The sequence below is a fragment of the Mastigoproctus giganteus genome, chromosome 10 (assembly GCF_048544385.1).
Source record: "Mastigoproctus giganteus isolate SK-2022 chromosome 10, ASM4854438v1, whole genome shotgun sequence".
Lineage (NCBI taxonomy): Eukaryota > Metazoa > Arthropoda > Arachnida > Uropygi > Thelyphonidae > Mastigoproctus > Mastigoproctus giganteus.
The window spans coordinates 69340585-69354489 of record NC_143584.1 but is presented as its reverse complement, the minus strand read 5'-3'; the positions used below and the strand labels follow the sequence as shown (position 1 = coordinate 69354489).

At 36.5% G+C, this 13905-nt stretch overlaps 1 protein-coding gene across 1 annotated transcript in view; it reads left to right on the top strand.

Annotated features, from left to right (window-relative positions):
- Positions 1-13905, top strand: part of LOC150079073 (retinoblastoma-like protein 1) — a 753431-nt gene that overhangs the window by 385661 nt on the left and 353865 nt on the right. Inside the window, exon 12 of the mRNA XM_090383691.1 lies at positions 27-109. Coding sequence (XP_090239817.1) covers positions 27-109 — 83 coding nt within the window. The remainder of the gene's footprint in view (positions 1-26; positions 110-13905) is intronic.

Sequence of the window (13905 nt, the reverse complement as noted above, 5' to 3'; positions counted from 1 at the left end):
ATCTGTTTATTTTATTTTTTTTTTAGAATATGGTAGAACACGATATGTTTCATCGATCGTTGTTTGTGTGCTGTCTGGAGATAGTGATCTTTTCTTACAATTCTCAGAGGTGAGTATACAATCGTTTAATTTTCAGATACTTATGTCCTGTTACATATTTTGAATCAGAAATGAAATCTTCTATGACAAAAACAAATAATAAAATAAAGTTTTCAAGTTTTTCTTATAAAAAAATCAAACATCAATTCTTTATTTTATTTATTTAGTTTTTTGTTTATTGAGATTTGCATTCCAGTCTTAGATTATTCTTAGAATCTCCTTGATGCATTTCCATTTTCATTTATTATTTATGACATTATTAGCCCGAATGTTATTATCCATTTTGGTGTAACTTTCTACTGAAGTAATTAATTTTAGTGGCATTATGTAAAGCAAATTGGTGTAAAAGAAATAATTTCAGAGGTAGCTGTCTTCATTAGAAGGCTGAGGATTAAAAAATGGTGCTTATCAAGCATCCCTAGTTTCTCAGAGGGATGGTTAAATATTGCATCGAATGGTTTTAGCCTAAATTTTGATCGATTTTTATTTTTTTGTGGTAAAATTTTTTATAAATAGTGTAATTAGAGTTATAGAGAGAATTTTGATGAATACAGTTGTTCAGTAATGGATCACAGGCGAGTTTCCTAAAATGAATTTTTTCTTGTTTTGTGTTCACTCTTGCTTGTATACAAAACTTTCTATAGTCTATTGCAATTTTAGGTGCGTTTGAGTCTCTTAGAACAAGAGTTAATAATCTACAGAAAATTCAAATGGGGGAGGGATTTTACAGAGTCCCAGTTGCCTGTTTCTACAATGATTGAAGCCATCTTGAATTCATCCACAGTTCTGACTCTTTCAGTGCAGAATACTTTGGTTCCACAGGAGATAGAATCCCAGGGATGGGGGAATTGATTGCATGGGAAACTAGAAATATATTCTGTAATAAAGATGGATGGAACGAAACCGGAGTATTTCTAAAAGGTGTGAAAGTGTATGATATGTCTAACCATTTATGAATTTGAGGGTTGTAAGCGGTGTGGTGTCTGTGTTGCTATTGAAATTTCACTGCAAAACTCCCTTCTGTTTAGTAGGGTATTTCAGTGAGCACTATCCATTATGAGAATCTCTCCAAGTGGATAAACAACAACTAATAGAATCTAGATAAATACACTCTCACTTCACTAAATGCAGCTTCTCCAACTTGTATTCTCTTCTCTACAGGATAAACTTAAGCAATTGACCAGTTAGTCTACACTCTCATTGTATTTCCAAGATAGAGAGGTCAGTATTAGAAAGTCCTCTTAGCAGCAACAACTATCCAGTAATCTGTAAACTACAAACAGCAGCTACAGTGCATCAAGTAACTTGAATGAAATGGAAATATTCCAAGGCAGATTGGACTAAATATGATTCATATATTTGCTTCAGTAATATTATATGATACTGAAAAATAAAATTGTTCAACACCATCCCATTAATGTTACCAAGAATATTAGCAAAGATGCTAACAGTACCAGCCTCTATACCACAGTGAACTCTTGGAAAATGGAAACACATCAGACATTTGTGGAAAAATGCCTTCCCAATAGTTGAGGCTGACAGTTTGAATAAATTCAAAGGTCAACTGGATAGTTGACCTGTGTGAGTAGGGAAGTATATAATTTGTGTTTTCTCATCTTTTTTTTTATTTTCCAATGCAGCAAAAGCTTGTGGCTTCCTTGTACTATATGGTGAATACTGTTACTATCATTGTCTATTTATTCTAGCATGGAGTGGGTTGTTCTAACTGACTTTCACAGTAGTGACCAGTTCTCCATAATTTGCAAAATATAGATGGGCACAGAATTTCATAGTAACAAAACAATTACCTGGAATTTTCATAGTCTACTGGGAACAAATTTTGAATCTAATCCCATTTGATAATCTCTTGATCCTGCTATCATTAATAATGCCACTATACATGTAGTAAAATAGATATTTAAGGCTGCTGCTGTTGATGCAATACTAAAATAAGTCTTGCTACCACACAGTTATATAATGGATGGTGGACAAGAGGTTTTTTTCTTGTCAAAAAGGAAACAAAATATAAGGAGTCATCATTTTTTAGTAAAATACTGCAGTGAAGAATCAGTAAATGACTCAGAGCTGAAGCTTGATGGATTTGTAGGAAAGCAAAATGGGGCACCTGGATACAGTTTATCCGAAACCATCTGCAGAATCAATCTGGAGAAAGTTCCATACCCTTAGTGTAAAGTATCAGCAAACTCCATCTTCAATCCTATCTTGGAAAGGAAAGGAAAGGATCTTTCTTCTCATATTAACATAGAAGCATAAGTTGAAACCTTTACTGCCACCTCATACTTTGCTTGTTATGAGGACTCATTAACCACATAGAAGTCTGTGGAACAAATTAAGATTAATTTTGCTACTACTCAATCAGGTTCCTATAACCTACCATTCACTTTTATTGAATTCAATGAACCCATCCAAAATTCTCAGAATAGTTCTACTGGACTGGATGACATTTATTATACAATGCTCTGCCACTTTAACTCCAATTCCACATTCACATTATTGCAATTAATGAGGGTGAGGCTGAGGGTGAGGGCTGATGACCCTCCTATGTGTTGAGTCCTGTGGCACAATTTTATCAATTAGACACATTTTAATTGAATGTCCAGATTTTACCAATATCCGTTTTACTGCTTTTAACCATCTGACTGAGCCGTATACACTCAGTCAGATTTTATCTGACAATGACAATGTGTCTGCTGTTTTTAGCTTTTTAAAAACAATAAATATTTTTACTCGTATATAAAATTTTTACATTTTTCTTTTATACCTTTTGACATAGTGACCTAACTAATTAGGTCACTGAAAATTTAAAATTTTTTATAAATGACCTGGTTTTGGCGCATTATAGCCTTAGTAGCTAATGCGCCAATAAAACCAAAACTAAACTAAACTAAACTAAACTAAACACAGGCTGAGGCAGTTGAACTTTAACATTGATAAATGTAAGGTACTGCATATGGGCAGCAGTAATCCCAGATTAATATATCAACTGTGTGGTATTACACTCAGAATAGTGGAAAATAAAAATGATCTGAGGGTGATTGTGCATTCAGATAAGAATTTCTCTTTGCAGTGCAGGCAGGCTGCGGGACACTCATTAGGTTTTGTCAGTGATATACAGAAACTTTGCTAGGAGGGAGTGATTATCCCTTTGTATGGTAGCTGCATCTTGAGCACTGTATAAAGTTTGGATGACCTCATTTTATGAGATATATAGGTCTCCTGGAATGCATGCAGAGAAGGGCAATGAAGGGAACAAAAGGGTGGTCTTATGAAGAAAGGCTACAGTACTGCAAATTGCAGCATCTAGAGACTAGATACCTGTGAGATTTGATTGAGGTATTTAAGGCTCTGAATGGACTGAACATGCTAAATGTTCATGCCATTCTTCCTCAGATATTTGCTGAGACCACACATGAAGGGCATAAATTCAAATTGAAGATGGATGATTGCAGGATAGATGTGCAGAAGTTTGCCTTCAGCCAGCGAATGGTTAATTGGCGGAACAAACTTCCGTCTGTCATTGTGGAAGTGGGTGGTTTAAATAAATTCAAGGATGAACTAGACAAGCAAATTCTTGGAGGGGAGGATGGGCGAGATCTCTCTCTCTCTCTCTCTCTCTCTCTCTCTCTCTCTCTCTCTCTCTCTCTCTGTGTATTTGTGGTTTGCTGATGCTCTAAGTTTGTTTTCTTACATCATTTATTAATACTAATACTAATTTTACAACAGAATCTTTGAAGAGAATATTTATCCTGCTCTCATACCAGGAAATCATTGGTAGTCAGAGCAAAACTGGAAAAAGATGCTTCCTTCCACAGCAGCTGCCATCCTATATCTCTGACCAGCTGTCCAAAGGAAGTCTTAGAAAAGATGGTTCTCAAAACACTTGTCTGTATTCTTGAAGACGAAAGTGCTGAATCACACAATCAAATGTAAAGTACTGCATATGGAAAGCAGTAATCCCAGAGTAATGTATCAACTATGAGGTACCACAGTGACAGTGGTAGAGAATGAAAAGGACTTGGGGGTAATTGTGCAGGCGGATATGAAGTTTTCTGAGCAGTGCAAACGGTCTGCAAGAGTAGCTCATGGTGTCTTGTCAATGATATACAGGAATTTTTCTATCAGGGATAAGGAGGTTATTATCCTTGTATAAGGCAATGGTCAGGCCACACCTTGAGTACTGTATACAGGTCTGGAGGCCTCATTTTAAGAAGGATGTAGAGTTGTTGGAACGAGTACAGAGAAGGGCAACAGGATTAGTGAATGGAACAAAGGGTTGCTCTTATGAAGAAAGGCTTAAGTTTTGCAAATTACAGTGTCTGGAGACGAGGTGATCTGATTGAGGTGTATAAAGCCTTGAATGGTTTGAGCATGCTCAGTGCTGATGGGATTCTTCCTCTTGCTCAGAATAATCACCTGAGAGGGCATAAATTCAAATTGAGAAAAGACAGTTGTAGGATAGATGTGCGGAAGTTTGCCTTTATCCAGCAGGCGGTTGATTGCTGGAACAAACTTCCACCTGTCGTAGAAGTTAATAGCTTAAATAGATTCAAGGCAGAACTTGACAAACATTTGGAGCAAATGGATGGGTGAAATAATGGGGTTTTTTTTTGGCTGATGCTATATAAGTGCTTTCTTGCATCATGTGCCCTTGCTAATTCTAATTTTAATTTGGCACCTGTCATAAAAAGTCTGAAACTGATATTTGCATCAAAGCCAAAGCACATATTTGAAATGCTTTTATTAAAATACCTAAGTGGTAATAACTTTTGATTTTGAGAAAGCATTTGATACAACTTGGAGATGTTAGAATTCTGCAAGAATTTTTTACAGCATGGGACCTTTCAAGAAAGATTCCAAAATGCATTATCAACAATGTGTATACCAAAAGAAGGCATACTTCAAGGATGAGTTTATTTTAAACTATTTTTCCATCATATACCAGTTATGTAACTAGAGACATTCTAGCTATAGTAGAAGCTTGCCTGTGTGTGGATGATCTTGCTGCTTCCTCTCAATCATCAGATATTGCCATCATTGAAAGACGGCAATACTTGATGATTGGCAATAACTAAAATTGAAACTTGGACAAATTTCATGGCTGTTGATTATCTGAAGGAAAATGTACAGCAACATCCTTCTGTAAGTCATAAATCATGGTCTCTTGATTATGACTTACATAGGTCTCAACCAGAACCTATTGTAAAACTGAATAGTATGCAAATACTCATGACAAATTCCATAAGAATATTAGAATTGGTTTTATATGCCGAAGTGCATTTTCATAAATATATTACCTATCTATGAATTGCATTCTTTCACAAATTGAATATTCTCTGTGTGGTATTCTCATTGTTTTTGGGTCCTGACAAGTCCTCACTCAATTTATACTATGCCTTAATTAGATCAGAATTACACTATGGAGCTGTAATATATTCTTCAACTAGAAACACCATCTTATGATATCTCAACAACTATCCAATACAGTTCTTTCAATTCTGCACTAGGTGGCTACAAAACCCTAGTAATTCTCATCAACAGTGAAGCACATGATCCCCCAATTTATCTTATAAGATGGATCCTACTCTGTCAGTATGCTGGCACAATGTGAAGTTTTTCTTCCCATCCTAATTTAGCATAACTTAATCATCTCTTTGGGCATCATTATGTGTAGTTAATCCAAGTGAACTTAAGCCTACCTTCAACAAATGTTATTTAAGTATTTATTATAAGCAGAAAATTTATATTAGCATTAGCAAAGGCACATGATGCAAGAAAGCAAGCTTATATAGCATCAGCCAAAAAAACCCCCATTATTTCACCCATCCATTTGCTCCAAATGTTTGTCAAGTTCTGCCTTGAATCTATTTAAGCTATCAACTTCTACAATGACAGGTGGAAGTTTGTTCCAGCAATCAACCACCCGCTGGCTAAAGGCAAACTTCCGCACATATATCCTACAACCGTCTTTCCTCAATTTGAATTTATGCCCTCTCAGGCGATTATTCTGAGCAAGAGGAAGAGTCCTATCCGCATTGAGCATGCTCAAACCATTCAAGGCTTTATACACCTCAATCAGATCACCTCGCGGGTGCCTAGTCTCCAGACACTGTAATTTGCAAAACTTAAGCCTTTCTTCATGAGAGCAACCCTTTGTTCTGTTCACTAATCTTGTTGCCCTTCTCTGTGCTCGTTCCAACAGCTTTACATCCGTCTTAAAATGAGGCCTCCAGACCTGTATGCAGTACTCAAGGTATGGCCTGACCATTGCCTTATACAAGGAGATAATCACTTTCTTATCCCAGTTTGAAAAATTCCTGGATATCATTGACACCATGAGTTACTCTTGCAGACCATCTGCACTGCTCAGAAAACTTCATATCTGCCTGTACAATTACCCACAGGTCCTTTTCATTCTCTACCACCGTCAGTAAGTGTAAGTAAGTGTTTTCAGTGTCTAACGGCACCAGGGGTTCCCCCATCTCCACATTGCTTTTATTGTGGGTGTACCAGTTCACTGGGAAGGCCAGAGATTTAAAAGTGTATGGATTATGGAAGTGTGGTGTTTTGTACCATTGTTCCTCTGGCCATTTAGCCGCTGGACCTCTGCTGAGGCCCAACGTTGCCCCACTTACGCCCCGTGGAGGCAGACCAGGTACCCGATAGTCTTTAGTTCACTCTGGCAGGTCCTGCCACCTGAGATTTCAGTGGCTAGGACCTTAAAAATAAATAAATAAATAAAAAATAAAAAAATTAAAAAAAATAATAATAAAAATTTACACATATAGGCAGAGATATATATGTGTGATATCTCTCGATTGCATAGGGTGATGTCACTTGAATAGGGAAAGACCGAAATATGTGCGTAAGTTAATTTGGATTCATTGAGTTTGTGTGGGGGGAATTCGCTTGTGTAAAGATAGAGATGGGGGGAGACTGAAGACTAGGGGATTAAAGGAGGAAGGATAAGGCCAATAGAGTCTTCAATTTGGTGTCAATAGGGCATGCCCATGCCCTGCCAGAAAGAAGAATGGGGTGGAGGGGAGGAAACAGTATGACCCCCCCCTCCCGCTGGGTTGGGGTAGAAAGGGCCGGACAAGAGAGCCAGCACAGGTTGCCAATATGGCATGTGTGCAGAGTGGCTAGGTCAGCAGGTTCAGAACAGCATCACGACACTGGCCCCACCAGGAGGTACATCCAGGGACAAGGTCTGTAACAAGGTCTGTACCGACTTGTTCACAGATCGGTTGAATGCCGGCGTTGGTCATTGGATCGAGGTCCAGTTTGGTCATGGTCCTTCTATTTCCATTTTGGGTGGTCATTCTTGGTATGGGGTCACTTCCACTGTTTGTTCCGTTGTCTGGGTGCCGATGCAGTGTTGTCACTCTTGCATATGTTGATTGTCACATTCTAGGGTAGTTCGTTGGGTAAATTACATGCGCTGTCGGTCCAGTTGACAGGGTGTCCGTGTTTCATAGTGACGTTTGTGCGAGCAGAGTCCTGTCCGATATCGTGGTACTTTGATCTTTCTGGTTCAGTTGATAAAGTAATGGCACTCATGAGAACAGAGTCCCCTCCAATTAGTTGTAGTCAGGTCCTGCATCAGGCCTGGGGAGGTTGGGTCATTGCCCTTAGCCGAGTAAACAGCTCATGTGCAAAGCATGAGAGGGCCTTGTAGTGCTCCTCCTCATATAATATAAGGTGCTCCCGTTCTTTCGGGTTAAAGCATATCTTTGTTGATGAAATGACATCTGATGTCCTCAAAGAGGGGGACAATCGTGCATTAGGTGTGACCATGTTTGGTTTTCTCCGCAGTGGCATAATGGGGAATCCCTGATGCCGAAAGTTGACAGCTTGGCATTAAAAGAGCCGTGCCCCAATTAGAAGAAAGGTGGTGTAGAGCCCTGGTGAGAACAAGTTTGGCTGTTTGGGATACACTTGGGTAATGTCCGGGATTAACTTCCGGGTTATCTCACCTTTAGTTGAGTCCACCCATTGAGACTGCCAGGTTTGTTGAGAATATTTGGTTAGTCGTTTCTTTTTTGCATTGCCGTTGTTAGTTGGGTCTGTGGTGTGAAGCCAATGCAAGTTACACTGTTCCCTCTGTCAGTGTGGTACCACAGAGTTGATACGTTACTCTGGGATTACTGCTTCCCTTATGTAGTACTTTACATTTATCAATGTTAAACTTCATTTGCCACCTCTCAGCCCATCTGCTCAACCTTTCCAGATCCTGTTGCAGCAGCATAGTGTCAGTAGTGTCCTTGACAACCCTGCCAACCTTTGTATCGTCTGCAAACTTGGACATTAAGCTTGATATACCATCATCAATATCATTTATAAATACAGAAAACAATAATGGACCCAACACTGAGCCCTGAGGGACTCCACTAATAACATTAGTCCACGATGAGCAGTGTCCATTGATTACCACTCTCTGTCTTCTCCCCCTCAACCACCCCTTTATCCATAGCAGCAATTTGCCTCCAATGTCACACTGCTCCAATTTGTGTAGCAGTCTTCCATGTGCAACAGTATCAAAAGCCTTTCTAAGATCCAAGTATATAATATCAAAGTTATTCCCTGCATCCAGTTCTTTTGTGACTGCATCATAGTATCCAATCAAATTAGTCAGAAAAGATTTCCCCTTAACAAACCCATGCTGTGTCCGAGCTATAACTGAAGTCTTGTCTAGATGATCCTGCAATGCTTCTTTAACCAGTGCCTCCATTAATTTCTCTGGAACAGAAGTTAAACTAACAGGTCTGAAATTACCTGTGTCTCCCTTTGATCCTCCTTTGTAGATTGGGGCCACATTTGCACATCTCCAGTCGATGGGTACCTCCCCCAAGTCCAGGGAAGCTCTCATAATTATGGCTAAGGGTTTGCTTACTTCCTTTGCCACCTAATATAACTGGATAGATTCCATCCACCCCCATTTGCCTTCCTTTTGTTTATCTACAAAATTAAACAAAATTGAAGAAAATACATGCCCATTACTATCCCATGAAGGTAAAAATTCTGCATTATAGAAATTAGAAAAACATTGATCTCTACTTGGAGGTCAAAAAATATACCATCACTGATATCCAACAGTTATGTGCTAAACATACTGGACACACTGAAAAAAAAAATGGTTTCCCAGTGTGTTCTGAAGTCCCACTCGTACGTGGGAGCAGCTGTGTTTTCCTCATATCATCTCAAATTTCTTTTCAGTTGAGTTCATTGTACTAGCAGCCCCGTATAACACTCTACTCGGTTTCACTCTAACACAGTTAGAGAATTGTGGCAAACCTCACACAATGCTATATTTGAGCTTTTGTGCAGGGTGTAATTTTTCAACATTTCCATTTTCTTTTTTGTGAATTGCCACTATTGAGTCGCTAGTTTATGCAAAAAAAAATTATTGGGAAATCTCCATATTTTATTTTGTTGGGAAAACTCCATGTTAGGTTCTATGCTGTTAAACTTGTGCTTGTTTGAGATTTTTGACAAAAAATTGTGACTTTTAAGGTTATTTTAGTTTTTATTTGATAATTTATAAATTTTTCCATGTATGTATTACTAAATCTTGTTCTTATGATCCGTATTAGAATAATTTCTTTATTGTCAATTAAATTCCAGCCCTAAATTATGACTCAGGAAAGTAAAAAAGTACTGCTCAAAAGAAACGTTATTTCTCTAGAATCAAAGATACAAATTTTGGAAAGTCTTAGAAAAGGAGAAAAGGCATCAAACTTTGCAAAAAGTTTAAATTTAAATGAAGCAACAATGTTTATCAGAAAGAAAAATAAACAGAAAATTAGAACTGCTGTTGCTGCAGGATCTTTCATTTCTATAAATATGACAGCTTGTTCCGAAGTGCTAGCAATTGAGAAAATAGAAAAAGGACTGCGTATTTGGATTGAAAAATAGCAGTAAAAAATGGATCCATTAGATGGCAATGTAATTAAGCAAATGCTAAAAATTTACTAAAAATGCTAAAAATTCATTACATAACATAAGAATTCAAGGGGAAAGTGCATCAGCTGATAATGAATCTGCCAAGAAGTATGCAGAGGAATTTCAAAAAAATTATTGAAGAGCACGTATATGTACCAAATCAATTTTTCAATGCTGTTGAGTTAGGTCTTTGGTGGGAAAAAAAGCCCAACAAAACATTTGTTTCAAAAAAAGAGAAACTGCACCAACTTTTGAAGAATCAGTAGATTGTGTAACGTTACTTACGTGCAGTAATGCATCAGGAGATTACATGATAAAATCTGTGCTAGGTTATAGATATTCTACTCCTCATGCAATGAAAGGTGTAAATAAAAATTCATTACCTGTATATTGGAAAGCAAATAAAAAAGCTTGGGTAGCTGCCGATTTATTTAAAGAATGATTTCTAAATTGTTTTGTGCTAGCTACAGAAAACTTTTAAAAGCGGAAAAATCTAGATTTCAAAGTTTTATTACTATTGGATAATATGCCAGGCTATCCAAAAGATTTAAGTCATTCAGATGTTGAGGTAATGTTCCTGCCATCTAATAAAAAAAAGGAAACTGCAGCCATTATCAATCCACTGTAGGATGGAAGCCTCCTCAATAATTAATGTTGAGGGAAATTGACAATAATCTTGCCGTGTACGGATGATAGTGACAGTTTCCAGTACAGGTTGTCAAATCGAATGTATTTAGCATTCGGGCTTGAACCCTAATCTACTCAACGAGTGTGTACTACTGCATTTCCACTCCTGACTACTCAGCTACAACTTATTTAATTTTGCCATTAGATCAACACATATCTACCTTTAAAACTCATTACATCAGAAAATTGTTACAATGGATTTTGGAAAAAATTAATTCTGAATCTATTGAAGTAATGGAGGCATGGAAACATTTTTAAATTGTGGATTCTCTCACAATAATAGCTTTATCACTCGAAGAAGTCAAACCGACAACATTAAATGTATGTTGGAATAATGTATGGCCAGAGTCATTTCATTCAGGAAATATGGTCAAACTGGCAGAAAACTGAATCGGTGCAATCATAGAACTTGCTAAGTCGGTAGTAGGGGGAAGGTTTTGATGATATGACTACTGAAGATATTCTTCAAGAATGACTGGTAGAAAAGGAAGCTGGCGAAGCAGATTTGGTGGAAATGGCATCGGAGGTAAATAAAACAAAGCCATTCAGAGGATAACAGCACAGATGAAATATCTGAAGTTACAAATTTGCACTAAAAAGGTTCCAAATTTTACACTTATTTCAGTACCATGAAATTTACAAAGATCTATCAAGAAAAAGCAAACAAAAGAAGATTACTGATTTTTTAAAAAGAGCAGAAGATACATGAAGTCCATACAAGTTCAGAAGGTGAAGATATTCTGCAACAGAGAAAATGTTCTTATTTGATTGTGCTTAGCAGCGATGAAGAGGAAGCAAATTTAATGAACATACATTATCTGATATATAAGTATTACAGTTTGTAAAATGTTTATTGTTCAGTTATTACTATTTTTAATAAAAATTTAGTGTCCGAGAGTTTTAAAAAAAGTGGTATTTTTGTTAGATTTTGGAATGTAACCCCCCATTTTGTACTGGTTCTTAGTCCCGTTTAACCTTCATTAAATGAAATATATTAGCAATCATCACTTTCTGTGGTAATATTGTTGGGATTTTCTCAGTGACATTTCAGCTTTTGTAAGGTTAACGAGAAACTTCAAAACCGAGAAACTTTGTAACGAGAAATTTCAAAACCGAGTTTAACCGAAGTTTACTCTTAAAACCGATTTTCTCAGACTTAGGGAAAATAATTAAAAGCTTATAACACAGGTATTTATTTTATCTTGGGTAGAGTGTACAAATCGTAATCAAATCTTTTAAACAAAATCTATCACCTCTTATAGTTAAAAAAATTAAAATGCTCCAAAAAAGTAACTAGCTTGAGATTATACAAAATTACAAATTGTATTCAAATCCTTTGAATAAAAACTATCTTCTCGTATAGTAAACAAAAAAATAATAAGCCCTATAATAATAATAATAAATAAATAAAAATGTGAAAAAAAAAACAGCTTGGGGAAATTACTTTACTATTTATTGCTCAGCTTTTTTCTGAAAATGATCCTTTAAAAAACACAGTATATTAAGCATTTTTCCTTGATAGACTTGACCTTATTTTTGTGCTAAAGAGACCAGTGATCGAAAACACTCTCTCAGATTGGACACTTGTTGGTTTAATAGTCAGCAGTGCTCTATGAACTTTCTCCAGCTTTTCACTTCTACTGCTAGTTGCCTCCAAAATTTTAAATTCTTTGCTGATTTCCAATTCACTCGGATATTTTGAAGTCTCTTCAGTTAATCTCTTTATTACACTATCACACTCTCGCATGAGTGTATCTCCAATGTCGGAGAAAGACGAGTCTTTGTTTTCTTCTAAAAGAACAGTTCGTTTATTTTCAGTTTCTTCATTCAACGCTAAGACTCGTTCGGAATGTTTTGCAAATAATCTCTGATAAATCTCTTCAGCATGCTTTTTCAAAACTTGCTTACTTGAAAAATCAAAAGTTCTTGAACCTGAATCTTCTTTCCTAAACTTTTTGGGGTCGTGTAGATAGCTCAGCAAAGCCACAGTTTGGCAATTTCGTCTTGCATTGTAACGCTGCAAAAGGCTTTGGTGAAACTTTAAAGCAAGTGGGTTTTCTGCTGTATCAAGCTTAGCAAGCAGAAATTCTATTGAAGACTTTGCTTTAAGTAAGTCTGTATCTTCTGAGGTTATAGCCTTCAGAATCATTTCAACTGGTCGCAAAGTTTCACATAGCAATTCAAGGTTTTCCAGTCATCGTCAGACACAGCTTCAGTTGATAGTACTGCACATAGAGCATTTGGAAGGCAATTTTTCAATTTCAGAAATCTCTCAATCATATAGAATGTGCTATCCCATCTAGTCTTGCAATCTAATATAAGTTTATATTCTTTCTCATTAAATTTTGCTTTAACAAAATTTTGTAATATGTCATTTTTGGCAGGCAATTTTCGAAAAAGCTTGCAAATTTTTCTGACTTTGTTAATAGTTTGTGCAATATTGGCCATTTGGATTGAAGAAATAAATGAGCTCATTGGTAAAGTCGGTTTGATAAAGCATGCCTTGCTGTCTTTCTTCAACTTCTTCATAATCACTACTTTCTTCATTATTTTCATTTTCTTCATTATCTTTGGGAGACTTAGAGACTGTGGCACCATAATTGATAGCTTTTTCATAAAGTACATCTATAACTGACAGATGTATACAATGAACTATACATTGTTGATGATTAGGCGTAATTTGCTTGCAACTTAATCATCATTGCTGCTCCATCGGTGGTGCAGGCAACAATATCCTCATCCAAGTTCAAACCAAATCCCTTCAAGTGTCCATTCACAATTTGCTCAGTTCTTCTGCTATCAAGTGAACCATTAATCTCAATAAGACCTAACGACCAATGATTGTCTTTTGAATGCACATTTATATTCATATACCTTTTAATTTTGTATAGACGTATATTCGTCTAGAGTCAATGAATACCGTGCACCCAAAACCAATCAATTTTAAATGCTGAATGAGTTCTTCTTTCTTAGTTTTTTAATAATTCAGAACCATATTTTTAATTCCATTCACTGAGGCTGGTGGTAATTTATCGTATTTATTTCTCTGAAGGTGAAGGCTTGATTGTATAAACTCACTCTTGGCAATTGAATTAAAAGAAAATCCATCTAAAGCAGCTAATTTTGAAATCTCTTCTTCCATAGATTTTTTAACGATAA